This window comes from Monodelphis domestica, chromosome 3 (genome assembly GCF_027887165.1).
Source record: "Monodelphis domestica isolate mMonDom1 chromosome 3, mMonDom1.pri, whole genome shotgun sequence".
Taxonomy (NCBI): domain Eukaryota; kingdom Metazoa; phylum Chordata; class Mammalia; order Didelphimorphia; family Didelphidae; genus Monodelphis; species Monodelphis domestica.
Window position 1 is genome coordinate 62,651,517 of NC_077229.1, and position 27,852 is coordinate 62,679,368.

The 27,852-nt window shown below is 46.1% G+C and overlaps 1 protein-coding gene across 2 annotated transcripts in view; it reads left to right on the top strand.

Annotated features, from left to right (window-relative positions):
• MYO1F (myosin IF) overlaps positions 1-27,852 on the top strand; it is a 57,305-nt gene that overhangs the window by 9,285 nt on the left and 20,168 nt on the right. For both annotated transcript variants that reach the window (XM_007489456.3, XM_007489458.3), the window contains exons 3-13: positions 17,252-17,389; positions 18,870-18,959; positions 19,494-19,588; positions 19,832-19,919; positions 21,401-21,490; positions 22,140-22,271; positions 23,175-23,309; positions 23,900-24,032; positions 24,479-24,675; positions 27,365-27,445; positions 27,658-27,744. In XM_007489456.3, the coding sequence (XP_007489518.1) occupies positions 17,252-17,389; positions 18,870-18,959; positions 19,494-19,588; positions 19,832-19,919; positions 21,401-21,490; positions 22,140-22,271; positions 23,175-23,309; positions 23,900-24,032; positions 24,479-24,675; positions 27,365-27,445; positions 27,658-27,744 (1,266 nt within the window). The remainder of the gene's footprint in view (positions 1-17,251; positions 17,390-18,869; positions 18,960-19,493; positions 19,589-19,831; positions 19,920-21,400; positions 21,491-22,139; positions 22,272-23,174; positions 23,310-23,899; positions 24,033-24,478; positions 24,676-27,364; positions 27,446-27,657; positions 27,745-27,852) is intronic.

A 27,852-nucleotide genomic window follows, 5' to 3' on the forward strand; every position in this document is an offset into this window, starting at 1 on the left:
AGTCTTTGGAAAGACTCTCTCCTTTTCCGAGGACCTTGGTTTCCCCATTTGTAAAGTGAAAGAGTTGGATCTAATGATCTCCAAAGCTCTCAGCTTGGACATTCTATGTTCCAGGGTCTTTCCCAGCCCTGATGTCTTGGGTTGTATTTTCTAAGGGCTTTTGTGGCCCCAGCATTGTTTTATTGATGCTTCTCAGCTTTGATGTTCTCTGAGACCAGGCGCAGGGCTGAGTAGAGCTGAACCTAGGCTCTATCTTGAACTTTGCTGTGTGCCACCAGTTTTCTGGTTCCCTATATCAGAGACTTTCTGGAGGTCTCTGGGCCACCCTCTGTTCCTTTAGGATGGAAATCACAGCCCAGAATCCTCCACCTCACTACTGCCTGTCCCTTCTTCTAATCTGCCTTGCCTTATTCCAGGGTCTTTTCTGTGTTAAAAGTTGGGGTGGTTGGGGCAGCTAGGTGGCTGTGTGACCCTGGGCAAGACATTTAGCCCCCATGGCCTAGCCCTTACCAGTCTTCTAACTTGGAACCAATACACAGTATTGAGTCTAAGATGGAAGGTAAGGGTTTAAAGGAGGAAGGTAGGACATGTGCTTGTAAAGACCTAGGAATTGGGGTAGAAAGGCAGGATGTCTGGTTCCTGAGGGAAGAAGGACTGGAGAAATGAATATCTGGGTCCCTGGGTCCTAGGCTTGGAGTCTGTATACCTGGGTTTTGAGAGGAGTCCAAATCCAAGAGGAAAAGGGGGATTGGGGGGCCTTAGATAGACACCTTTGTGCTGGAGGCCTGAGGAATGACTGAGTCTCCAAGAAGCCCAAAGACTGGGTCTAAGCAGCCCAGCTGAGAAATGAAGGTGCTAGTTGTTTTCATTTCTGCTTTTTTCCTAATTCTGCAATGTCTGTGTTCCCTCCACCAAGGATAGAGATACCCTAAGGTGGTGATGGTGAACCTATGACACAAGGGACAAAGATGGCACACAGAGCACTCTCTGTGGGCATGGGGCCCCCCTCCCCACCAGTTCATTACTAGAGAGGCAGAGAGACTCAGGCAGAGCTGCTCCCTTCCCCATCTCCACTGTGCCTGATGACATTTTTTCACATCCCCCACCCCTCTGCCCAGCAGCCCAATGGGAATGCACAGGGAGTAAGGTGGACAGCTCACAGGTGCCAGAGCTAGAGGATATCAAGAGTTAGAAGCACTCCCCTTCCCCTCTCTACACTAGCTGAGGACACTCCTCACTTCACCTGCCCCTCCATTAAGCAGCCCAATGGGAGCACTTTCTCCCTCACTTGTGTGGGGTAAAGGGGCTGGGGGAACAGGCATGGCATTCAGTCTGGGGTGGGGGGTGGGATAGGGGCAGGGCCAATCATTCAGTCTCTAAAAGGTTCACCATCACTGCTCTAAGGGTAGCATTTGTGGTTTCAGGAGTAGTAGAAGTGACGGGGAGACTGTGACAGCCCAACTACTTGTGTCAACCCAGAGCCATATGCACATGTATTGCCTATGAGAGACAGACTATAGATGCAGGGGATGCTGGGAGGGAAGAAAAGAGAGCCTATTGGGAAAATGAACCGATAGTCAGCCTTTAGGGCCCTTTTTGTCTATGACACAGATAGCCTATAATAGCTAAGCAACAAGATAAATAGAATGTAGGACTTTGGAGTTAGGAAGACCTGATTTCAAATCCTGCCTTAGACATTTACTAGCTGGGTGACTAGACAAGTCAATCCCTCTGTACCTCAGTTTCCTCACCTATAAAATGAGGCTAATAGCACCTGTCTCACAAGGTTGTTTTGAGGATCCAACGACTTAACATGTCTAAAGCACTTTGCAAACTTTAAAGAGCTAGATAGATGCTAGTTCTGAGTATCACTGATAATAAGCTCCATAAGAGCAGGAACTAGTTTCCCTTTGTACCCCAGTGGCTGGCTCAGAGTAGGTGCTTTAAAAAGTTTCTTGGATCAAATCTATTAGAAAGGTGACAGCCACAGACTGAGAATGTGACTGATGGCCATGGGTCTTGGCAAAATGAAGATGGTGGCCATGGTGATAGGACCTTTGATGGGGATAGACTTAAAGCTTTTGTTCCAGACCAGGGCTGGGATACATATAACTAACAGTGATGGGAAAGAGATGATGAAGACACCAGGGCTGGTAGTCAAGAGGGTGGATGACTTGCTCTATGATCTTCAGCAAGTTCCTTCCCCTTCCAAAGACACAGTTTCCCCTTCTAGAAAATAAGAGTCAAACTAGGTGCCCCAGGGCCCTCCGAGTTCTCTCATGTGCATCCTCCCAGCTCTGACATTCTGTGGTCTAGGGCAAAGGCATCAAACTAAAAAGAGGATCAATTATCCAGTAAGCTAACATGGTTTTTAAAATCAATAAGCAGCCTCCAGGGATCCTCTGGATGATGATTCTGTGACCCTGCTGCGATTTATCTTTGATGCCTCTGCTCTAAGGTCCCTCCCAGTTCTGCCAGGCCTGGGGAAGTTCCTTCTGGGCTCCTCTTAGGGCCCTTGCAGTTTCAATCATCTCATTTCTCCAATTCAAGAAGTGGGTATGACAGAGAGGACTGGATTTGGAGAAAGAGGACCAGGGTCCAAGCTATGGTTCTGCTGCTGGTTAGCTGTGTTTCCTTAGGCAAATCACATCATCTCTCAGTTTCTTCCTCTTTAAAATTAGGGGACTGGTGTTAAGTTGGTTTTAAAATTAGGAGATGGCGGGAGAAAGCTGGGTAGCTCAGTGGATGGAGATCCAGATCCAGAGAGGGGAGGTCCTGGGTTCAAATGTGACCTCAGACACTTCATAGCTGTGTGACCCTGAGCAAGTCATCTGACCCCCATTGCCTATCCCTTACCACTCTTTTGCCTATATACAGTATTATATTTACTATTTATTATATACAGTATTTAACTAATATGCAGTATTGGTTCTAAAACAGAAGGTAAGGGTTTAAAAATAAGTAAATAAAATAAAATAAAATCAGGAGATGGGTCCAGGGATGATCTGAAAGGTTCCATCTAGTCCTAAATCCAGTCATCTTTCCGGCCCTGACATTCTCTGTTTTGTTTTTAAACCCTAACCTTCTGACTCAGTATTAATTTATTATTAGCAGAAGTGTGGTAAGGGCTAGGCCACAGGCTTAAGTGACTTGTCCAAGGTTGCATAGCTAGGAAGTACCTGAGAGCAGATTTGAACTCAGGTCCTCCAGCAGACATCCTCTCTGCCAGCCTTCAGCCCAGATTCTCCATGACTGAAAAGGAATGTCCCTGAGTGTCTGTGAAGGCCAATGGGGACAAGAGCCATTCTGACAAAAAAAAGTCCTTAGCTCCTCCCAATCACCTAATGAGGTAGATGCCCCCAAACTCACTTACAGTAAAGGAAACAGAATCTCTGAAATGAAAGGCCCTGCCTAAGGTCAGATCATTGATGCCAGGGGCAGAGCCAGGCTTCGAACTGAGGAGAGGAGCTCCAAACTCCAAATCTGTTCTTCTTTCCATTCCACTCTGGTAGCTAGGTGGTAAAGTGGTTAGAGGACCAGAGTTCAAATCTGGCCTCAGGATGCTTTTTTAGCAAATTGCTTAATTGCTGTTTGTCTCAGTTTCTTCCTCTGTAAAAGAAAGCTAATCATAGTACTTAATTCCCAAGGTTGTTCTATGGATAAAAATGAGAGCTTTATAAAGCATCAGGTGCATAGTAGGGTCTTTAAAAAAAACAGGGGGCAGCTGGGTGGCTCAGTGGATGGAGATCCAGACCCAGAGAGGGGAGGTCCTGTGCTAGCTGTGTGACCCTGGGCAAGTCACTTGACCCCCATTGCCTAACAGTATTGATTCTAAGATGGAAGGTGAGGGTTAAAAAAAAAACAACACCAACCTTACTTTCTGTCTTAGTAATAACTCTAAAAACAGAAGGGCAAGGGCTAGACAAATGGGGTTAAGTGACTTGTCTAGGATCACACAGCAAGAAGTATCTGAGACTATATATATATATAAAATCCAGGTTGAATTTATCAACTCTGAGAGGGGGGAGAGAAGAAGAGAGAAGGACAATATGGATCCTATAACTTTGGAAAACTTACGTGGAAATTTGTTATTAAAATAAAATGGGGGGGGGGGGTGGGGCACAGCTGGGTGGCTCCGTGGATTGAGAGTCAGGCCTAGAGATGGGAGGTCCTGGGTTCAAATGTGACCTCAGACACATCCTAGCTGTGTGACCCTGGGCAAGTCACTTCACCCCCATTGCCTAGCTCTTACCACTCTTCTGCCTTGGAACTGATACACAGTATTGATTCCAAGATGGAAGGTAAGGGTTTTAATTAAATAAATAAACAAATAAAATAAGAATTAAAAAAACAGAAGCATCTGGGACCAAACTTGAACCCAAATCCACTGTGCCACCTAGCTGCCCCCACATGGAAGGTTCTTCATAAATGCCTTTTTGTTTTGACCCTGCTACCTCCTATCTCTCTCTTCTCCCCTCCCCCTGAAGCTGGGAAGAGGGGGGAGGTAGGGTCAGAGCAGGGCTTAATTAGGGCTGAGGCATGTTGGGATGTCTGCTAATGAGAGGGACATCTATACCCATGAGAATGTCTCTTCAGCAAGCCTACAGCTCTGGCCAGGGCCTCAGAGAGGAGCACTAGGGTGGGGCTGCCCCAGAGCCCAAGATAGATGCTGCACAAATAGCAGCGTCAACAGCATCTCCCCACGGCAGGGGCCACCCTTTGCAAGATTTCCCCCCAGCTTGGCCCAGGCTGCGGGCAGGCATCGGGAAGGAAGTGGCTTACTCTTTGTTCATCATCCTCAATAGCCTTAGGAACTGAGGGTGGGGGAAGGGGAGCCCAGGCCAGAGCCGTCCCCTCAAAGATCCAGTCACCCCAGGTCCTGGGGAACCCCTACACACCCTGCCCTGGCTTCTGGCTCTTCCCATGCACAGTTTCACGCTAGTTTACAAACTGCCTATTATAGTGGGTATGACCTAGAGCAAAAAGCAATTAACCACTCTAGGCCTCAGTTTCATCCCCAGATCAATGGGTATAATAATAGCTGTACCTGGTGCAATTCTTGCTTCTGGGACAGATTCCCAGGATCTGTAGGGAAGAGGGTGGAGGCTGGAGAAGGAGGTAGAGTAGACAAATGATCTGCCTCAGCTCGCTGTGGAAGGGGTGATCACATCCCCCAGAGAACTGACCCTCACTTTCCTGGCAGTGGAAAGGGGGAGACTAGGAGAGTCCTAAGAGAGATGTGTGACCAGATCCTGAGGGTAAGGACCTGGGGCTGGACAAAGAAGTTAAGAGGTATTTTTAGAGAGCTTGCCCTCCTGGAGCTTCCATTCTCCTGGTATTATGGAGAGTGAGATGAGAGCAAAGGAGAAGACTGAGCAAAGCACTACAAGAAATAAAGGAAAGAATGATCCCAAAGGAAGAGAAGATAAAAGAAGGCTTCAGGAAGGGAGGGAACCCCACAGAGACAGATAAGAAGGGAAATCCATTTCCAACCTAGAGGCTGAGAGCCCCCAGGAAGCTCCCAAAGCTCTTCCATCCTGTTTTCACCAATCTTACACAGGGTTTGTTCAGCCTGGAGACTTCCATACCCCAGGTTGGTCTGGTGGTTCCAGAGTCATTGAGATGGGGGGGGGGAGGTGAGGAAGGTATAGACTTCCTGCCCTCCCCATCAGCCACTGCTGCTAACTCTTGTCACTCTCAGCTGTCCTCCTTTCACAATACCCACAGTTGCAGTTTGGTTGACTCATCCAGCTTATAGTCAACTGTGACCACAACCTCTTTTTCCAGACCTTCCCTCTTTTCCTCCCCCATTCTCCCCACCCCCAGTCCAATCCACCCCCTCTGTCAGGAAGAGACTTCAACAACTTAAGAAATGTCTACTACTACAGTGATGGCAAACCTTTTAGAGATGGAGTGCCAGATTCCTTCCCCCCACATCAAGTGCCGAGCATGCCCCCCACACAGGGGAAAAAGAAACCACTCTTATTGAGCTGCTGGGCAGAGGGGGGGGTTGTGAAAATGCCATCAGGCTTAGTGGAGAGGGGGAAAGGAACAGAGTCCCTCTGCCTTTCTAGTAATGAACTCTGGGAGTAGGGGAAAGGTGGCCACATGCTCATCTTTGGCACCCATGCCATAGGTTTACCATCACTATACTAGTAAGAGTCTTCCAAAGTAAGCCCAGTGCAGTCTCCTGGCCAGGAAGCTGAAGGTGTCCCCATGGCATGGGCATTATACCCCCAAAACTATGGAAGTGTTTCAGGCAAACTGTAAGCAGGGAATTCCTTTGCTCTCTTCTCTCCTTGTGACGCCTAACCCCAAACATCCCTGAGAGAATTGTCCTCCTTGGATCGTCCTTTGGATCTGAGATGGACAGAGAGATACGCCTCCTTGATGCCATCAAGCTGTATCTTGGACATCCATCGGTCCTCTAAATAGGAGGGTCACCCCTATGTCCAGGCAAACCTCCCCTTGCCCATGTCTCAGTGCACACCACTCTAGAGTCACGTCTTCACTGTTGTAGAGTATAAAGACCCCAGAATTGATGTCATCTGGGACCAGCTTTCCATCCATGCTGTTCCACCCAGGAGACAGTCTTTCTCCTGGCCAGATTTAACATCACCTTCCAAATGAATAGATATCTTTTTTTTTATTTTTAAGCTAAGCTTCAGTGTCTTGCATCCTTGCAAAGGGTACCCTTCCCAAACCCCAGAGGTTCATCTCAAGCCCCCCACAACACCCAGAAGCTGATCTGGGCTGACTTCTATGATTTGACCTCAAAAGATTACAGCTTCACAAGCTAGGAAGAGGGCATAGAGAGTAGAGCATGGGACCTGGAGCCAGGAAGGCCTGAGATCAAATCCTGCCCCACACATTTACTACTCACGTGATTTATAGCTATGTGAAGTGGATAGAATACAAGGCCTGGACTCAGAAAGACTCAACTGTTCAAATCTGACCTCAGACACTTATTATCTATGTGATATTGGACCCTGTTTGCCTCAGTTCCTCATCTATAAAGTGAGCTGGAGAAAAAAAATGCCCAACCACTCCAGGATCTTTGCCAAGAAAACCCCAAATGGGGTCCAAAAGAGTCTGAAATGAATGAACAACAAAACAACCAAAGCCCTTTGAGATCATATGGCCTTCAGTTTCTTCATCTGTAAAATGAGGTGGTTAGGCTTAATAGTCTCTAAAATCCCTTCCAATTTAGCTCTAAATCTATGAGCCATCATTTAATAAAGAACCTGGAAGCCAAGGAATGTTGAATCACTTGCCTGAGGTCTCACGGGCAGGCTGGATGGAGCAGTAATGCTGACCAAAGTCCTCTGATGCCAAATCCAGTGGTTCTTCCCACCATGATTTGCCCAGTGCCTTCTGGGCTGTGTTAAATGGTTCTGCCCATCCAGCAAGAGCACAAGGCCATGGGATTTAGGGCCCTAAATCACTGTGATCTCTTTTCCTAAAGGAAGAGGCCCCTCTAGACCAGTCAAACAAAAACCAAAGTCTCCAAACCCCAGGACAACATAGACCAAAGGGGCCTGCGGTGTTTGCTTGGGAAAGAAAACAGAAACCAGGAAGTTTGGCCATTAACAGGGGAATAAAAGAAACCTGACTTCAGAGGCAGCCAGAGCTGAGAGGTATCCTTTGTGGGGGGAGGAGGGGCATGAAAAAGGAAGAGAGGAAGCTGGCTCTCAATTTCCTCCTCTGCAAAATGAGAGGATTGCACTAGGTGACCTCTTAATCTGAGCTTTTAAAAAAGGGGGTTTATTGGTAATCGTATTTCAATTTAACCACTTTCTTTTATAATGAAATGGATTTTAGCATTATGCATTTTGTCATGTTATATGTTATTTTTTATGTATTTTATGGCATGCTTATGCATGTACAAACATTATTCTGAGAAGGGGGCCATCCTAACTACCAAAGGGATTTGGAATATTTAAAAAAAAAAAGTTAAGGGGGCAGCTGGGTGGCTCAGTGGATGGAGAGCCAGGCCTAGAGACAGGAGGTCCTGGGTTCAAATTTGAACTCAGATACTTCCCAGCTGTGTGACCCTGAACAAGTCACTTAACTCCCATTACCTAGCCCTTACTACTCTTCTGCCTTGGAACCAGTACAGAGAATTGATTCTAAGACAGTAGGTGAGTATTTTTTTAAAGTATATGGTGTATAGGGCAGCTCAGTGTTAGAATGGATGGAGAGTCAGATCTGGAGTTGGGAAGATTTGGGTTCAAATTTGGCCTCAGACATTTCCTAGCTCTGTGACTCTGGGATGTCACTTAACCCTAATTGTCTAGCCTGTACCACTTTAAGACAGAAAGTAAGGGGTTTGTTTTTTAATATATTGTGTGCATATATTTTTTCAATTCAGTGACATTGGCCTCCTTGCTGTTCCCATCTCTGGACTCTGGACATTTTTTTCCTCCTTCCTCATCTCTACTTCCTGGCTTCCTTTAACACCTAAAATCCAACCCTTCTTAATTATAGTGCCCTCCCTCTCTTGAATGGGGGTCAAGTGACTTGTTGTTGTTGTTTTTTTAATAACCCTCACCTTCCATCTTGGAGTCAATACTGTGTATTGGCTCCAAGGCAGAAGAGTGGTAAGGGCTAGACAATGGGGGTCAAGTGACTTGCCCAGGGTCACACAGCTAGGAAGTGGCTGAGGCCAGATTTGAACCTAGGACCTCCCATCTCTAGGTCTGGTTCTCAATCTACTGAGCCACCCAGTGTAATATTGTAATATTATGTATCTATATTTCCCACATATAGTTTGTTTGTACATATTTGTCATCTCCCTCATTAGATTGTGAGTGCCTGGAGGGCAAGGATGTCTTTTATCTCTTTTTATATCTCCAGAGCTTTGCAAAGTGCCTGGCACATAATAGGTTCCCTCACCTTCCATCTTAGAATCAATACTTATATAGATTCCAAAGCAGAAGAGTGGTAAGGGTTAGGAGATGGAGATTAAGTGACTTGCCCAGGGGCACACAGGAAGTGTCTGAGGCTAGATTTGAACTCAAAACCTCCCATCTTTGAACCTGGCTCTCTATCCACTGATCCACCTAGATGCCCCACTTTTTTTTCCTTAACACCTTTACCTTCCATCTTAGAATTGATACTAAGTATTGGTTCCAAGGCAGAAGAGTGCTAAGGGTTAGGCACTGGAGGTTAGATGACTTGCCCAGGGTCACACAGCTAGGAAGTATCTAAAGCTAGATTTGATCCAAGGACCTCCCATCTCTAGGCCTGGTTCTCAATCTACTGAGCCACCCAGCTGCCCCCTTGTAGTAGACTCTTAATAATTGTTTATTGATTAACTGACTGTTCTTTCCCCCAAAAGATCAATCATTAACCATTTATTGGCATACCATGGCATAAGCCTTTATGTTCATGGTAGGCATGAACCAGGTCTTATCCATCCCAGGCTCCTTCAAAATCTATTAGAAGGGTTAAGCCATGCATTAATGAACCCCAGAATCTGACCATCTATTCCAACCCATTGCCTGACACACAACAATCCCCAAAGGGGTCACCAAGTCTTCTAGGGAGGGGGAGCCCATCACCTGGGCAATTTCCACCCCCTCCCCCTTGTTCTCCTTTCTGGGATTGACCTCCTCATCACAGCTCTTCAAATACATCTCAGCCTCTATCACCATGAGTGTCCTCAGCTCCTTCAGTCTTTCTTTGACTAGCTCGGATTGTTTATTCCCTCCTTTCCCCAAGCCTCCTCAGTCTCTCCTGGTCTTCCTTCAGGCCCTAGCTCAAGGGCTTCCCTCTCTCCTACCTCCCTTTCTCCTTTCCCCCCTTCTCCCATTGCCTCCAATCTCCTCTCATCCTTCACCATTGTTAGTGCTCTGACACTAGAGGGAGCTCTCCCATTTTCCTTCTACCTTGCTTGGGTCCTCAGTGTATCTTCCCGGTGGAATGGACTCCCTCTGGAGAGTGGAGGCTGTTACCTTTACCTTTTTACATCACCCATACCAACTACAATGCTGCCTGTATTTTCAGTGATTCAGATCAGAGTCAATAAAGTTTTGTTAAGCATCTTAATTTAATTTTTTGTTTAAATATTAAGTATTCAATATTATACTAGAACAGATTGTATTATGTGTATTCTAATGTTGCATGATAACATATTATATATTATATGTATTATAATATGCCAGGCACTATGTCAAGTGCTGGGGCTACAAAGAAAAGCAAAAAACCAGACCTTTCTCTCAAGGAACTTATTGTCAGATGGGGAAGGCAACAAGGGAACATCTAGACACCAACAAGACAGACAAGCTAAATTGCAGAGAATCCACCACATTCACTGAAGACAAATGAATCAGTGGATGGATTAACAGTTGGTGGAAAAGGACTGAAGGGCGAATGGGAGGAGCTTTCTTGGAAGCATTGGTGAATCCTAGAAGAGGATGATGTCAATGGCTATCAATTTAAAGTTCACAAAGTTCTTTAGAAATATGATCTCATTTTATCTGCCACTTACTACCCGTGTGACTGTGGATCAGTCCCTCCCCCTAATCTAGGCCCAGGTTTCTGCAACTACAAGATAAAGATTTCTGCTTAGAAAAGGCCCCAGATGGGTCCCTTCTCACACAAGAACCCCTTTCCTTTTCCCCTGTCCCTCCCACCTCGCCTCTTCTGCCACCCCTTCACAGGCAGAAGGCTGATGAACCCCGAAAAGTCCTCCCTCAGTTTTCCCAACAACAGCCACAAAATGATCATTTGGCAGTCTTTGCCTTCAGAGTTTATGCTCTCACAGGCAAGATGCAGCTTGTAAACAAATGGAATGGGGGCCTGACACAAGCCCAGATCACCGAAGAAGGAGCCAGCCAGCCAGCATCTTCCATCTGGTGAGCTGGGCTTTTGCCAAACTCTCATTACACTAATAAGTATGAATCCAGGCCAAAAAAAAAAGAAAGAAAAAAAGATGGAGCAGAGATGAAAGCCAACTAATCACCAGAATCTACTCCAATTATTGAGGCTGTTGCTCTTGGTTCTTGCAAACTACATCAAAACCCTTCAGCATGCAGTTTGGAGTTGCAATGAACTAACTTGCCCCAAGTCACCTTGCCAAAAACTCTCTGAAAGATAACAGCAGAGACCAGACTTGGGAGGGCATTGAGGCATTATCAGCTGGTCTCAGGTATCCTTCTGGGATGGGGACAGCCAGGAACAGGCAAATCTGACCTAAAAGAGTTGTGTGCTCTTAGGGCCTGAAATCCCCTAGGTGAGAACGATCATAGTTCCCATTGTCCTAGAGAGGTTTGCTTTTGTATATGTGGTTTAGAAAAAGAAGCATTTGTATTGCTTCCTTTTACTTTATGTCGACTCCATTTCCCCATAGATGTCACTACTGCTCTTTCCACCTCCCAGAAAGTCATCTCTCCTAAGAGAATGAAAGGAGGGGGGAGGGGGAAGAAAGAGAGAGGAAAAGAGGGAGGGGAAGAGAGGGTGGAGGAGAGGAAGTAATAGGAGGAGAGGCTGGGAAGGAAGGAGAGAAAAGGAAGGAAGGAGGGGGAGAGAGAAAGAAAGAGGAAAGGAAATAGAAATAGAGGGAGAGGAGGGAAAGAGAGAGAGAAACAGAAAGACAGAGGGAAAGAAAGAAACAAGAGAATATATTTTAAAAAAAGTAATATTAATAGTGTTGGAGCCTCTGAGGCCTGGAAAGGAAATTATTTGCTCATGATCACATAGACTATAAATGGAAAATTCAAGTATTTGAACTCAGTACTCTCCAGACTCCCAGCCCAATGCATCACATTCCTGGGCCAGCTGGAAGCCCTGATCAGATGGGGTGGGGAGCCCTGGGGACAAGAGATAAGTCTAGGGTGGGGAGGACTAAGTAGGGGAAATAGATTCAATCTAGAACGGCCAAATCTATGAAAGACCAGCCCCATCTCTGCCTACCAGCGCCCAGAAGACCTAGGGAGAGCAGCCTAGACTTGTAGAACTTTGTAGCTATTCTCTCAGTTACCTTGTATTAATCGCGGCTCCTGTTACTCTGACCCCCTAGGGAGGACTCTTTGTTATCTTGTAACACAGTTCCCTAATCCCCTCTCACCTCTGTTTACAATCAATTAATCAACAATCGACTAGATGCCCTTCACTTTGTGTTGGCCACTCCGGAAGAATCTGAGGATACTGAGATAAAAGGGTGTCAGACAGCCCTCGGGGTGTCCTTGGGGAGCTGACTGGCTACTTTACCCTCCCTCTTCCAGGGACGCCCCCCAGCCCTGATCCCTCTGTGTAGCTGAGGCAAACCCCCTTTCTGACTAGCTCTAGCCAAGACCCTTCTGGGAAAGGCCATTTCCATGAGTTGCCCTTGGACTTTTCTCCCCTCTCCCTAGGACTTTTTTGTACAAAACCCCCTTTCCTAGCCCCCCACTCCCAGCACCACTCTCTCCTGGTCATCACTTCTTAGCGCAGTGCCTGGCACATAGTAGGCACCTTTATAACGCTTGTTCATTGACATTCTCTGTATGTGCTGTCTTCCCTATTTGAGGGGAGGGACTGTCTTGGTTGTTAGACAGGTATCCCTTCCACTTCATGGCTTGCCCCATCACAAGGTTTCCCTATATGGCCGGTTGGCAGAAGAAATTAAATGGGAAATTGGGGGGAGTTTTTGAAGGGCAGCAGACAGCACAAAGTTTAGGAACTCCAAAATGCACAAAAGATATGGATGGTATTGTATAATATCAACATGCTTTATGTTTTAACACCACAAATGTACACAATTTCTTTTTTAAAAGTTAAACTAGGTAAAAACTTAGTTTGTGAAAAGAATCCAAAACCCAGCAGATGACACACAAAGGCTAGAAATTGTCAACATGGAATCTAGAAACCCCAAACTTGTAGCCTAGTAAGATCTGATGAACCCCAAGTTTTAGGACTAGATCATGAGTTGGAGCCCCCAAAGCTTGTCCTTGTTCCCATGAGAATCCACCCTGAAGGAAATCCCAGGCTAGCAGTTTCAGACTGAAGAATGGACCCCAAGGTAAAGACATTCCCCTTCATGTGGGGCCAAGGCCAAGCCAAGTGACTCTTTAGCGCAGTAGGCAGCCTATCAGTCTTGCTTAAGCTAAAGGTCCTGAGTTCAATCCTCAGAAGGAGGATATGATATACTGGGAGAAGCTTCTGGAAACAAGAAGAGTCACTTGGCTTGGATTTGGTCCAACCTGACAGGGATTGTCATTTACCTTGGGGTCCATTATTCAGTCTGAAACTGCTAGTCTGAGATTCCCTTCAGGGTGGCTTCTTACAGGTACAGGGAACTAGGACAAGTTTTGGGGGCCCCAACTTACAAGCTAGTCCTAAAACTTGGGGTTCATCAGCTCTTATTAGGCTACAGGTTTGGGGTTCCTAGATTCCATGTTGACAAAATATAGAGATATCCTAACATTCATCTACATATAGCCTATGACCAAATACATAACTCAGATTTTACAATCAGGTCCTGTAAATACTCCATAAATGGGGGGGGGGGGAAGGGGAGGGAGATCAGACTTCTTCTCTGGTATGAAGGAAGGGCCAAAAAATTTTACTCAGATTTTCTAGCTCTCAGGGGAGCCATGTCCCTTACCCCTACAATGTGGAAGGAATGCCTGTATTTTTATCCTCAGGATAAAGCATGGTGACTAACATGCAATAAATTAATAAGTCATTTTTCATTCATTCATTCTTCCACCATCAGTCATCTCATCTCATGAGCTCATGCTCATCTTCTATAACTTGTCCTCTAATAATTTCTGTTCATCATTTACCTTACCAAATTCAAAAGAGTTCAGACTAACTATCCACACAGGAAAAACTAAGTGGATGAAGAATACTGTTTGTCCAGACTGAGACACCTTTAAAACTGTTGCCTCAGAACATATATCTTGAATAGACACTGTCTAGAAAATAAGATGGGCCTAGAATTGAAGAAGAGGCGGAGAGCAGCCTGACTTGTCTTTGGGAAATTGCTTGGTGCTTTTAGTTACCTCCACTTTAATCTTGTCCCTGAAACAAGGACCCTTTTTAAAAAAATACTAATATCTTTCCAATGACGTTATATAATTATGAGTCATAGCATGCCAAAATTAGGCCCTGAAACATAAAATTGTAGGTCATATAAAGGGCAACAAAGAAGACCATTGTGGGTATGAGCCAGCTTTGTCATCTTAGCTACCAAGAATTATACAGAGGAAGCAGCCTATGGGATGGCATCAGAAAGATGCATGATTAAGAAAGGAAGTAGGCCAGTCATGTGGCAAGGGCAAGGGATAAGAAATGGACAGCCCTTGTACTCCTTTGATAGGCACATGATACCAAGAGAATTTGAGAACAGCACCCAGAACATTCAGTCAACTCCTTATGGAAGACTTCTAGAAAGACACAAACAGAACCATGGAGGACAAGAAGGCAAGAACAGATTTCAGTTCACAATTACATATGGAAGTCTTCCTGTCTATAAGATTATAAGTCTATTAAAAGTAGAAGAAATAATAATAATAACTCACAGATGGAGGATACATATCTGTAAGCCCCATTCCTAGGAAACTGAGGCTCAATCCACTGAGCCACCCAGATTCTCCCTTCTCTCTCTCTCTCTCTCTCTCCCTCCCTCTCTCTTTCTCCCTTCCTTCCTTCCTTCCTTCCTTCCTTCCTTCCTTCCTTCCTTCCTTTAAATCTGAATTCAGTCACTTCTTAGTTGTGTGACCCTGAACAAGTCACTTAACTACCCTTGCCTAGCCCTTAAAACTCTCCTGCCTGGTAACTAATACACAGTATTGCTTCTAAGACAGAAGGTAAGGGTTATTTGGTTTTTTGTTTTTTTTTTAAGGATATGTTGAATTTATTATGTACTTGCAAAAAAAAGTATTGGCAACTGCACATAGTGATGGCAAACCTATGGCACAAGTGCCAAAGATGGCACATAGAGTTCTCTCTGTGGGCAGGAGGATGCCCTCACTTTCCCCCCATCCAGAGAAAAGCAGAGGGACCAGGGTGGAACTGCTCCCTTACCCCTCTCCATTGTGCCTGATGACATTCTTTCACCTCGCCTGCCCCTCTGCCCAGCAGCCCAATGGGAGTGCTTTTCCCCTCCTCTGTGTGGCACTGCCTAGCACTCAGTTGGGAGAGGGCCACAGCACTTGGTCTCCAAAAGGTTTGCCATCACTGACATAGAATCATATTTTTCAATTCTGCCTCTCTGGAAATGTTCTCTCTTTTTTTAATGCTTTTTTTAAGAATGAGGGGGAAAGGGAGGAAATGTTTCTTTTTTTAAAGTGCATCAGTTTCCTCATCTGTCAAATGAACCGGAGAAGGAAATGGCAAACCACTCTAGTATCTTTGCCAAGAAAACCCCAAGTGGGGTCATGAAGAGTCAGACATGACTGAAAAATGACTGAACAGAGAAAAAGTAAGGAAGAACACACAAGCTCTTGGAGCTGGGAGAATTAGGGAAGGCTTCATAAAGAAGTCTGTCCAGTCACCAGAATTCAGCCAAGAAGGAAAAGCATTCTAAAAGGTAGTGATAAGGAGGGAGGACATTCAGGCAGGAGAGATAACTCATGCAAATGGCAGAAGCCCAGATATCATGTCCTCTTAAGGAAGAAGGCCAGTGGGTCTGGATGGCCCTTGGCATTTTGGGTAAGGGAAGGGGAAACTATGCAATAAGTCTGGAAAGGGCCTTTGGAATTGCAAAGACAGCAGAATTCTGATCAATGCAGTGACCTCAGTGCAAGGATATCTGTCTCCTGGCAGCCCAGAGGTAGCAGATTCTAGTTCTGCAGAATGTACATTGCCTGGTATGGCTAGGACTGGTCTTACTTAGCTGTATTTCTTTGTCACTGGGAGGAGCAGGTGAATTCACTGGGAAGTAAAGTTGGTGTTTTAGAAAAGAGTATCCATAAGATATTTAATTTGTTTAAATTGAAGGAGGAGATATATTGGGACTAGATTATGGTGGGCCTCAAGTGCCAGGTTAAGGAGTTTACATTTTATCCTTTGTGGCAATAGAGAGCCACTGAAGGTTTTAGAGCAGGAAACTGAGGAATCTCTGCCTCCTTTAAATCCCATTCATGCATAAGTGATATCTTTGGGTGTTTTTAAGAACAAAGGACAAACAACAGCTTGAGGAAGACTCCTTAGGAAGTTGTGTGGAGTTAGCTTCCCTGAATGGTGTCTGGGATGCCAGAGTATGCCCTGAACACATTAAACTAGAATTTAAAAAGGTGACCCTGTGGAGCAGCTAGATGGTTCAGTGGACAGAGCACCAGTCCTGGAGAAAGGAAGTCCTGAGTTCAAATTTGACCCCAGACACTTTCTAGCTGTGTAACCCTGGGCGAATCATTTAACACCCATTGCCTAGTCCTTACCACTCATCTGCCTAAGAATTCAGTATCAATTCTTTTTTTTTCTTCCGTCTTAGAATCAATCCTGTGTTGGTTCCAAGGCTGCAGAGTGGCCTGGAAGATGAAGTAGGCAACTAGGCGATACAGTGGAGAGATAGGCTTCTGGGTATGGAGTCAGGAAGACCTGATTTCAAATCCAGCCTTTGACACAACTAGCTGTGTGATATTGGGCAAGTCATTTATAGAAGGTAAGGGTTTTTTAAAAAAGAATTGATACTGAGTTCTTAGGCAGAAGAGTGGTAAAGGCTAGGCAATGGGGGTTAAGTGACTTGCCCAGGATCACACAACTGGGAAGTGTCTGAGGCCAGACTTGAATCTAGGACCTCCCATCTCTAGGCCTGGCTCTCTATCCACCGAGCTACCCAGCTACCACCCTCCCCACCCCCCCATCAATTCTAAGACAGAAGGTAAGGAGTTAAAAGAGAGAGAGAGACAGAGAGAGAGAGAGAGAGAGAGACAGAGAGAGAGAGAGAGAGAGAGAGAGAGAGAGAGAGAGAGAGAGAGAGAGAGAGAGAGAGAGAGAGAGAGAAAGAGAGAGCTTGACAATAGAGTCTAGAATGAGGAAGGTGGCCCTGATCAGACCACTTCTAGAGCAATAGGTGCAAATATAAGAAAACACATTGGGCAGAGGAAGGAGGACCATCTCTGTAGTCAGAGGACCTTCCTGGCTCTGTGACTATGTGATCTTGAGCAGGTCCCTCATCTCCCCGGGCTACAGTTTCCTCTTTCGTAAAATGAAGAGTTTGGACCAGAAAGTCTGTTGTTGAACCCTTTTGGAGGAGGGAGAGAGAGAAGCAATGACCCCTGGGAAATTAGGAAACACCTTGTGCTCCTTACTCCCCCTCCAGGGTAGCAAGGAGCGGTTTCACTGGCAAAGTCACAACGTGAAACAGAGTGGTGTGGACGACATGGTGCTGCTCCCCCAGATCAATGAAGATGCCATTGTGAGCAACCTCAAGAAGCGTTTCCTGGATGACTACATCTTTGTATCCACCCAAGACCAGCTGGGAACCAGTGCCAGGTGGAACCTGAAGGGTTCAGTGGAATGCTTCTTTCCCTCTCCTTCCCGTCCATCCCATGACCTCTCCTTCTCTTCCCTCTACTCCTGCTTCTAACCCTGCCAGAAGGAAAGCAAGGCTGGGCAATTGGTCCTAGCTCTGTCCTGCCCTAGGGCATGAGGTTCTGGCTGCAAGGTGGCCTGGAAGATGAGCTAGGCGGCTAGGTGATGCCATGGAGAGATAGTCTCCTGGCTATGGAATCAGGAAGACCTGGGTGGTTTGGATTCAAATTCCAGCTTTGCTGCTTACTAGATGTGTGACTCTGGGCTTAGATTAAAGTCCTCTTCCAGCTCTAATTTCATGATCCTTTTAAACTCTTACCTACTGTCTTAAAATCAATACTAAATATCAACTCTAGCTTTTACTAGACAACTGGGGTTAAGTGACTTGCCCAGGGTCATCCAGCTAGGAAGTGTCTGATTTCAAATCCAGCCTTCCACACAACTAGCTGTGTGATCTTGAGCAAATCACTTCACCTCAGGTTCCTCATTTATGAAATGGGGCTAATAATAGCACCTACTTCCCAGGACTGTCCAAAGGATGGAATGGGATGAATGTTAAATGTTTGGCACAGTGCCTGGTACAGAGTAAGTGCCTATAAATATTAACTCTTATTATTACACAAGAGGATTAGCTGAAAGGACTGGGCTTGGAAAAGAAAAGCCTGGGAGGAGGGAAAGTCACACATCATACATTTGCCTGGCCTCAGAGGGCAGAACTAGGAGCAATGGGTGGATCTTGGGTCCACAGATCTAAAGCTGGAAGGATCTCCCATCCCAAGCCATCTAATCCAACTGCCTCATTATAGAAATGAGGGAACTGGAGCCCGGAAATGGCTTACAGGCCAATTTTAGTTTCATGGAGAGAAAAACCTAACCAGGAGAGCTGGACAAAAGAGGAAGGAGCTGCCTCACATGAGGGCTGCTTCCCCTCCCCAGAGGTCTTTAAGCAGATGCTGGACAGTCATTTGTTAGCTCATGTGGTAGAAAGAGCCCTGGTTCTGGATTTGGGTGGTTTGGATTCGAATTCCAGCTTTGCTGCTTACTAGATGTGTGACTCTGGACTAAAGGCCTCTTCCAGCTCTAATTTCATGATCCTTTTAAACTCTTACCTTCTGTCTTAAAATCAATACTAAATATCAATTCTAGCTTTTACTAGACAACCGGGGTTAAGTGACTTGCCCAGGGTCATCCAGCTAGGAAGTGTCTGAGGCTACATTTGAACTCAAGACTCTCCATCTCCAGGCCTGGCTCTCTATCTACTGAACCACCTATCTGCTCCAAGTCTGTGTTTTTTTAGGAGGGTTCTCATTCCAAGAGAGGCTAGACCAGAGTCTCTCTGGGTACACTGAAAGGGGAGGAAGAGATCCAGCAATGCACCGTGTCTAGTCCTTAACTCAGCAGCTCAGACCTACATTGGCTCAGTCCTCATCTCTGTCAACCCCTTCAAGCAGATGCCGTATTTCACTGACCGGGAGATCGAGCTGTACCAAGGAGCGGTGAGGCCCAGGCCCTCGGAGGTGGTTGGGGTGGACTTGGGGTTTGTAAGCATAGGTTGCTTGTCTCTGTCTACCCCATTTCATGACACGGGCCAATCTGACTAAATGATAGTCTTCACTTCCAATCAGCTTCTACCTCACCCCTCCCTCCCCAACATCTGTTTTTCTTGGTCAACCAGGGTCTCTGAAATGCCCCAATCCCCCAGATCTCGGACGTTCCTTGGATGCCCACTGAATTTCAGATGTTCCCAATGTTTCCCAGAATTCCAACTCTTAACAACTTCCCTTGAGCCTCAGTTTCCCCATTTATAAAATGAAGGGGTTGGACTGGATGACTTTCAAGCTCCCTTCCGGTTCTAAATCTAGGATTCTATGATCACCCTCTTCCCAGTGCCATAAGCAACCCACCTCATGACTATCATAATATCAAAGGGCAGGGAGGGGGCCCTCAGGGCTCTGCCCACTTGGTGCCCCTCTGAACAGTTGAGAGGGTCAAGGGCGTGACTTTCTCCTCTTCATCTCCCCCCACCCCAGGCCCAGTATGAGAACCCACCACACATCTATGCCCTCACGGACAATATGTATCGAAACATGCTCATTGACTGTGAAAATCAGTGTGTCATTATCAGGTACCACCAAGCCTCCCCCCCTTCCCTCCCCCAGGCCACCCTGGCTCTCCTGGCCTCTTGGCTGGGTCCCAGTAAATCCATCCAGAAGCTGGTCACCCGGACCTGAAGATGTCCATCCTCATCCATTCCCTCTATCCACCTTCTTCCCCTGGTTACCTGGGGTTGAGGTCACACAGCACCCTTTGGTTTCGCCTTCTTCTGGGAGAGCTGAGTCGGGTCTGAGTCCCTCCTCTTCCCCCACAGTGGAGAAAGTGGGGCAGGGAAGACGGTGGCTGCCAAATACATCATGGGCTACATTTCCAAGGTGTCTGGAGGGGGAGACAAGGTCCAGGTGAGTAGGAGGGAAGTGGGGATGGCCACCTTCCAGAATTCCTTGTCTTCACCTGGAAAATACTGGAGACCACGAAGGACATGGGAAAGGGGCAGTTAGCCTGAAGAACAGATAGCTTTGGGGGATCAGTGGGAGGGAGGGCATAGTCCAATGGCCCTCAGATATTTGAAATGCTTAAAAAAGGGATTCGATTTGTTTTACTTGGTTCCAACAGGAACACTGTGGGTAGAAGCTGCAAGTGGCAATTTAAGCCTGAGGTGGACTCCTCAGTCCTGAGAACTGTGGGTTGCCTCAAGAGGGAGTTAACTCCTCATTACAAATAAAAATATATCCAACAAGCAGAAGTTGATTGACCATTTACTAAGGCTGTTATATTAAGGTTCATTAGAAAGAGCTAGATTTGAAGCCAGAGGATCTGGGTTGAAAGCCTAGCTCTGTGACCTTGGGTAAGTCACTTAACTTCTGAACCCTAGCTACCTCATCTGAAAAAATGAGGACGCTGGACTTGAGGACCCTTTCCAGCTTTTCATCTAGATTCCTAGGAGGGTCTTGGAAGGGATTCCTACTCAGGATGAGTGGACCCAGAGAGTCCTGGCTCCAGTCGAGCCTGCTTGTATAGCCACTTCCTCTCTTTGGGGCTCAGTTTCCTCACATGTAAAATGGAGATAAAGATGCCTGAACTGCCTTCCTCACAGGAATAGTGTGAAGGAAATGCCATCCAAAGCTTAAAGTATAAGAGAAATGAAACAGATGAGGATTGGGCTTGTCATTTCTTTGGTGTAAAGAACTCCCAGGTTAGAAAACTTTCTCTACTATTGCAGGTGGGCACCTCTGCAACTTAGAGGTTTGCCTAGAGCACTGAAGGGACTTGCCCAGGGTCAGAGGTAGGACATAAACCCAGGAGGCATTCCAGGCTCCTCTCCGTAATTCCTACCTGTGCCTCCTACCTGGCACGTGGACTAGGACCTATTACTTGAATAGAATTTGGGAAATTGAAAAAGAACCTAAACCCAAAGAGCCCTTGGAAGTTTATTAAAAAGATAGCCTCTAGGGGGCCAGCTGGGTAGTTCAGTGGATTGAGAGTCAGGCCTAGAGATGGGAGGTCCTGGGTTCAAATATGGCCTCAGACACTTCTTAGCTGTGTGACCCTGGACAAGTCACTTGACCCCCATTGCCTAGCCCTTACCACTCTTCTGCCTTGGAGCCAATACACAGTATTGACTCCAAGACAGAAGGTAAGGGTTTAAAAAAGAAAAAAGAATTTGGGAATTCCTGATTGAGGAGACTTCCCTTTACCAAAACAAGTTATTGGCACCTTCTCTGCAACTCAGAATCTTAAAGATTTCCAGGCACCTTGAGAGGTTAAGCAATTTGCCTGGCCTCATACAGTCAGTATGGGGCAGGAGCAGCACTTGAAGGCTAGCTCTATATGTTCTCTAGCTCTGTATCTATCTCCATCTATTTCTATTTCCCCCATGCAGCATGTAAAGGACATCATCTTGCAGTCCAACCCGTTACTTGAAGCATTCGGCAATGCCAAGACTGTTCGCAACAACAACTCTAGCCGCTTTGTGAGTCTTCCCACTATGGGTTCTGGAGCACACGACACCCAACCCAGGTCCCTTGCCCAGCAGCATCAAGTCTTCACAAGGGCCTTGGTCCATGTGCTCAACCCTCCCATCACAGAGCCCCTTGTCACTGGTGCCATCCCTCTCCATACCACTCAGCCTCTCAAGCCCAGATCAAGCCCTCCTCCTACTTCCCTGAAACCTATCCTGCCCAGCTGACCTCATAGGACTCTCTCCCCTCACTGAATGGAAGAGTACTGAGTATGAATAGTTTGGCCCTAAGAACTATTTCCTCCTTGAGAAAGTAGAAAGAACACTTGATTTGGGAGCCAAAGAACTTGGCTCTGAATCCCAGTTCTGCTGTTTACTTGCTATGTGAGCAAATGTTTCCCCTCTGAGTATCACCTTCCTTATCTATAAAATGAAGTGGGATCCAATTAACTGGCCTGTAAAATCCCTTTCAGCTCTAAGTCTATGAGCCCATATCTGTAGGTCCTAGATCGCTGAGGTTCTAGCTTAGCTAACTCTTGTTCCCCCAAGTACCCCAGGAAATGTTGGTTCCAAAGTCCCACCCCTAGAGATCCTTTCCCTTGTGTATATATGTGCAGCAACAGTAGCCTTGCAAGGAACTGACTGGCCTCTCTGGGCCCAGGGCAAGTACTTTGAGATCCAGTTCAGTCGAGGAGGGGAGCCTGATGGGGGCAAGATCTCCAATTTCCTCCTGGAGAAATCTAGAGTCGTCTCACAGAACGAGAATGAGAGGAACTTCCACATCTACTACCAGGTGCGGTATAGCAGGGGGAGCGATGCTGGGACCCTGGGAGCAAAGAAAGACTTGGAAAATGTCTTTGGGGACTAATCAGTTTGGAGATGTCCACACATTTATTAAACAGTTCTTAGGTGCCAGATATTGTACTGAGGACACAAAAAGAAGTGGATCAGGCCCTGCTCTCAAGGAGAATCATTGACACATAGATCTATAATAGAGATCTATAAAACAACTACAGGTTTATTTAAGGAGGGCAGGCATGAGTGAAGAGGGTAGGGGAAGAGAATGGATGCTGACCTCTGGGGACACAGTGAGAAGAGGCGACTGAGAGCTGGGGAAGAAACTAGCAATGCAGAAAACCAGAGGGTCAATAGAGGCATCTGGGACTCAGAATTAGGGAGGCAAGAAGGTTAGTGATACATTCACCTAGGGCAAAGTGATATAGAGACCTTGGTGATGGTGGACAGGGTGGAACTGGGCCTGAGTGGGGATTTGATTAAAATGCCCAGCTCGAAAGATGATCATTGGATTCATGGACCATTCTAAGACATTCTAACCAGTGCGTGATACTGGCCACATAGAGGGCTGGTTCAGGGAGGCTGGGTCCACTGAGGGCCATGCCTCCATTTCTCCCTCCTTTCATCTATCCATCCATCTGTCTGTCTATCCATCCATCTATCTATCTATCTATCTATCTATCTATCTATCTATCTATCTGTCTGTCTGTCTGTCTGTCTGTCTGTCTGTCTGTCTGTCTATCTATCTATCTATCTGTCTGTCTATCTGTCTGTCTGTCTTTCTGTCTGTCTGCCTGCCTGTCTATCCATCTATCCATCTATCCGTCTGTTTGTCTGTCTGTCTATCTATCTACCTATCCATCTTTTTCACTCCCCATTTCCCTACCTGTTCCCACCCCAGCTGCTAGAAGGTGCCTCTCAGGAGCAGCGGCAAAATCTGGGCATCATGACCCCTGACTACTATTATTACCTCAACCAATCTGACACGTATAAGGTGGATGGCACCAATGACCTCAACGATTTCCATGAGACTCTGGTGAGGGCCCAGTGACCCCTACTCCCACCAATCCCTTCCCCCACCTCTAGGCTGAGTCCATAGGGAAATGCCTGGGCCTGAGATATGGACACCTTCTCCATGTCAGGTTTGAGGCTAGGGAAGGCCTCACATCCCCAAACCAAACAGCATGTCCATTCCTGGGCCAGGCCTTATGCATATAGGAGATACAGCCTCATCTCTTCCTCCTCCACATCCATAATACCCTCCTACTCTCCGTCTTGCTAAAATTGGCATTGGCTCATCTCCCCAGAGAAGGCTCCAAAGGCTGGGGCTGGAGCAGTAACAGGGGCAAGATAATAGCAAAGCACCCAGGGGGCAGGGGCTAAATAGGGAGAGAAGAGCTAAAACAGGCAGGGAGATAAAGGAGAAGATGGAGATGGGCAAGAACAGGAGGAGAGAGACAGACAGCAAAAAGATATGGGGAGGAAGCAAAGAGGGGAAGGGGCAGGGGCAAAGACAGCAAATGGCCAGGGGACAAGCCCAGGGACAGGAAATGGTTCAAGATCAGAGACTGAAGCTGGGACCAGGCTCCCCATAAAGGTAATAACTGCCTTGGGGTCCATCCCCAGAATGCTATGCAGGTCATCGGAATCCCATCCAATGTCCAGCAGCTGGTCCTACAGATTGTGGCTGGAATCCTACACCTGGGGAACATTAGCTTCTGTGAAGAGGGAAACTATGCCAGAGTGGAGTGTACAGACTGTGAGTCTTAAGGAGGACCATGGGGTGGGGGTAGCTGGGTGGCTCAGTGGATTGAGAGCCAGGCCAAGAGATGGGAGGTCCTAGGTTCAAATCTGACCTCAGATACTTCCCAGCTGTGTGACCCTGGGCAAGTCACTTGACCCCCATTGCCTAGCCCTTACCACTCTTCTGCCTTGGAACCAATACACAATATTGATTCTAAGATGGAAGGTGAGGGTTAAAAAAAAAAACGGGAGGCATGTGCTGCACCACAGGGGGAAGCCCTGAGAACCCAGGGGAAAGGGTTCCATGGTAGGGGGCGGGGGGAGACTTAGAGGTTGTTAATGTTAGGGGACAGCAGAGACTGTAAGTACAAGGTAAGGAAAAATGAAGGCCACAAGGAATTCTCCTGTGGGGGCTCAGGAGGCATGACCATGACCTCAGACCTGTTTTGGCCTTTTCCCCAGTGCTGGCCTTCCCTGCCTACTTGCTAGCCATTGACAGTGGGCGCCTCCGAGACAAGCTAACCAGTCGCAAGATGGATAGCCGATGGGGCGGCCGCACGGAGTCCATTAATGTGACACTGGGCGTGGAGCAGGCTGCCTACACTCGAGATGCCCTGGCTAAGGGACTCTATGCCCGCCTCTTTGACTTCCTGGTGGAGGTAAGATCTAGTGTGCTAAGTAGGGAAGTGGCAGGGATGAGAAGCCCTTGGCACAATGGATGCCACCTCAGACTTCTATAGTGTAAACCTCAAAATTCCTTAGACTTATAAATGTTGGAAATTTCACCATTGGGATATTTCATACTTGGAAAATTTCTTACTGATAGTCTATTGGAATGGGAACCCCATTGGCATGGGAGGTTCTTTCTCTTCCCTTCTTCAGATTACTTTAGGACAGAAACCTTTTGCTGAACAATGGAAAGGGCTTTGACCTATGCTTAAGCATAGAACAGGAATTTCTTTGAGTCTTGATTGATTTTAGAATTGATACAATGGAGATACTTGGAATAAATCTCCACCCTATTCAGTCCTAACAGGATTGAGTAAGGGCTGCAGCCTAGATCAAAGATTTAATCATTTGAAAATATGACCTTCAACAGACATGTGCCCACATGAGATTGAAGCATTATTGGTAAAACATAGAACACAGGCATTCTCGGATCAGTGGAGCAAAGGCTTGTGGGGATTGTAGTCCTGTATTCGAGTCTATTTTTTACAATAGGCTGTGTCAGCCTGGGCCTGGCACTGAAACGCAGAGAATTGAAATAATGGTTTCTGCCTTGCAGGTCTGTGGGGAGGATCCACGAGGTAATATGTATAAAGGGCTTTGAAACCTAAAAGCATTGTAGGAATAGAGATTATGATCATAAGAAGGACAAGCCCCAGGAAGAAGCAAGTCCTGGACCAATAATTCCTTTGTGGACTATCAGGGCAGAGTTTGGGGTAGGCTGAGCCACTCCAAGCCTACCAGGCAAGATAATGAGATTTGGAGAAATATTACATATAAGAGACTTGCACATCCTCTACTTTTTTAAAACCCTTACCTTTTGCCTTAGAATTAATGCTGAATATTTATTTCAAAGCAGAAAAGGAGTAAGGGCTATGCAATTGCGATCAATTGACTTGCCCAGGGTCTCATAGCAATGAAGTGGTTGAGGTCAAATGACTCGAGTCCTGGCTCCACCTAGCTGGCCCTTTAATAAAAAAGCTTTTTTTGATGTCTCTTTTTCATGTCACCATCATTTCCCCCAGGATCCTTCCTCTTCCCCATAGAACAATATTTTTTACTTTTCTTAGTTTTACTTTCAATTACAGGTAGAAACCATTTTTTTAAACCCTTACCTTCTGTCTTGGAGTCAATACTGTGTATTAGGTCCAAGGCAGAAGAGTGGTAAGGGCTAGGCAATGGGGGTCAAGTGACTTGCTCAGGGTCGCACAGCTGGGAAGTGTCTGAGGTCAGATTTGAACCTAGGACCTCCCATCTCTAGACCTGACTCTCAATCCACTGAGCGACCTAGCTGCCCCCAGAAACCATTTTTTTACAAGGCAGATTCTCTTCCTTCCTGTTTCCCTTCCCTCTCATGCCTGAGATGGCAAATAGTCTGATATAGATTATATCAGTGCTTTCATGCAATCCTATAATACTCATGCTGTGACAGATGACACATCACATATAAAATAAGAAACTCATGAAGGGGACAGCTAAGTGGATTGAGAGCCAAGAGATGGGAGGTCCTGGGTTCAAATTGGGCCTCAAATACTTCCTAGCTGTATGACCTTGGGCAAGTCACTTACCTCCATTGCCTAGCCCTTACCACTCTTCTGTCTTGGAACAGACAGTATTGATTCTAAGATGGAAAGCAAGATTTTAATTTTTTTTAAAACCCGTGAAGGGAATAAACTGCAAGATGGAGTGCTTTGGTGTATAATCAGACTCCAACAGTCCCTTCTTTGACTGTGGATAGACAAATAATATTTTTTAAAGATAAAAGAGAGAGAAGAAAAATGAGTATAACTGCTCAATACACTTAAAAAGTCCTACACTCGTGGACCACTCACTCCTAAAATGGGGTGGGGTGTGGATATCTTCCGATATCTCTCCTTTTGAGTGGTGCTTGTTCTTTGTAATTTTATAATTTCCCCTTGGGGGGTGTTTTTTGGTAGTTCTTTCCATTTATATTGTTGTGGTCATCATGTATATTGCTTTCATGGCTCTGTTTACTTCGCTCTGTCTGCATCAGTTCATGCAGATCGTTCCAGGCTTCTCTGAAATCATTACCCATATTATTCCTAACAGCACAAAAATCTTCCATTACATACATTTAGCCAATCAAACAGCATCTACTTTGTTTCTAATCCTTTACTATTACAGAAAGTGCCACCATAAATATTCTGGGGTATATGGAGACTCACTTCTTATCAATAGCCTTCTGGGGGTATAAGCCCAAAGAGGAATAGCTAGTTCTGAAGGGTATGGACATTTTAATCACTTTATTTGCATAATTCCAAATCGCTTTCCAAAATGGTTGTACCAATTCACATTACCCAAATAAGATAGGTGCTATTATTCTACCCATTTGACAGATGAGGAAACTGAAATTCAACAGCCGGAAAGTATCTGAGAGGGAGTTCAAAATAAGATTTTCCTGACTCTTCAGTTTTGTTTTCTACCCACCACAACATAGCCTCTTTTCTCCCCTATCTGATTCTTCCCTAACCTCAAGAGGGCACACAGATAGAAGGGAATAGGGGCCAAGGTGAAGAGTTCACCTTTGATACCTGAGGGTGGGCATTGGCAAAACTGCTGCTTCCTCACAAACATCCCAGGCTGTATCCCTTCCCTGCCTAGGCCATAAACAGAGCCATGCAGAAGCCACAAGAAGAATTCAGCATTGGAGTCCTTGATATCTACGGCTTTGAGATATTCCAGGTAACAGACAACACAGGAGACCCAAGCTTGGGCCATAGAGTCCTTTTTTCCCCATTCTGGTACCATGTGGTTTCCCCTTCTTCCTAGCCTTAAAGAGTCAGAAGTTCATTCACTGTCCTCAGTACCCCCCCCACACACCCCATGAGGAATGGGAGTGGGGGGGCGAGAAATGAGCTGAAAGCAGGGAACAATAATTTCTTCCATGCCCCCAGAGAAATGGCTTTGAACAGTTCTGCATCAACTTCGTGAATGAGAAACTACAGCAGATTTTCATCGAGCTGACCCTGAAGGCTGAACAGGTGAGTTCTGGGACACCACAGACAGAGGAAAGGACAGAAAAAACAAGAACTGTTCCATTCCTGTCTCAATTTACATTTTATAAAGTGGTAGCATTCCCGGAGCTGAAT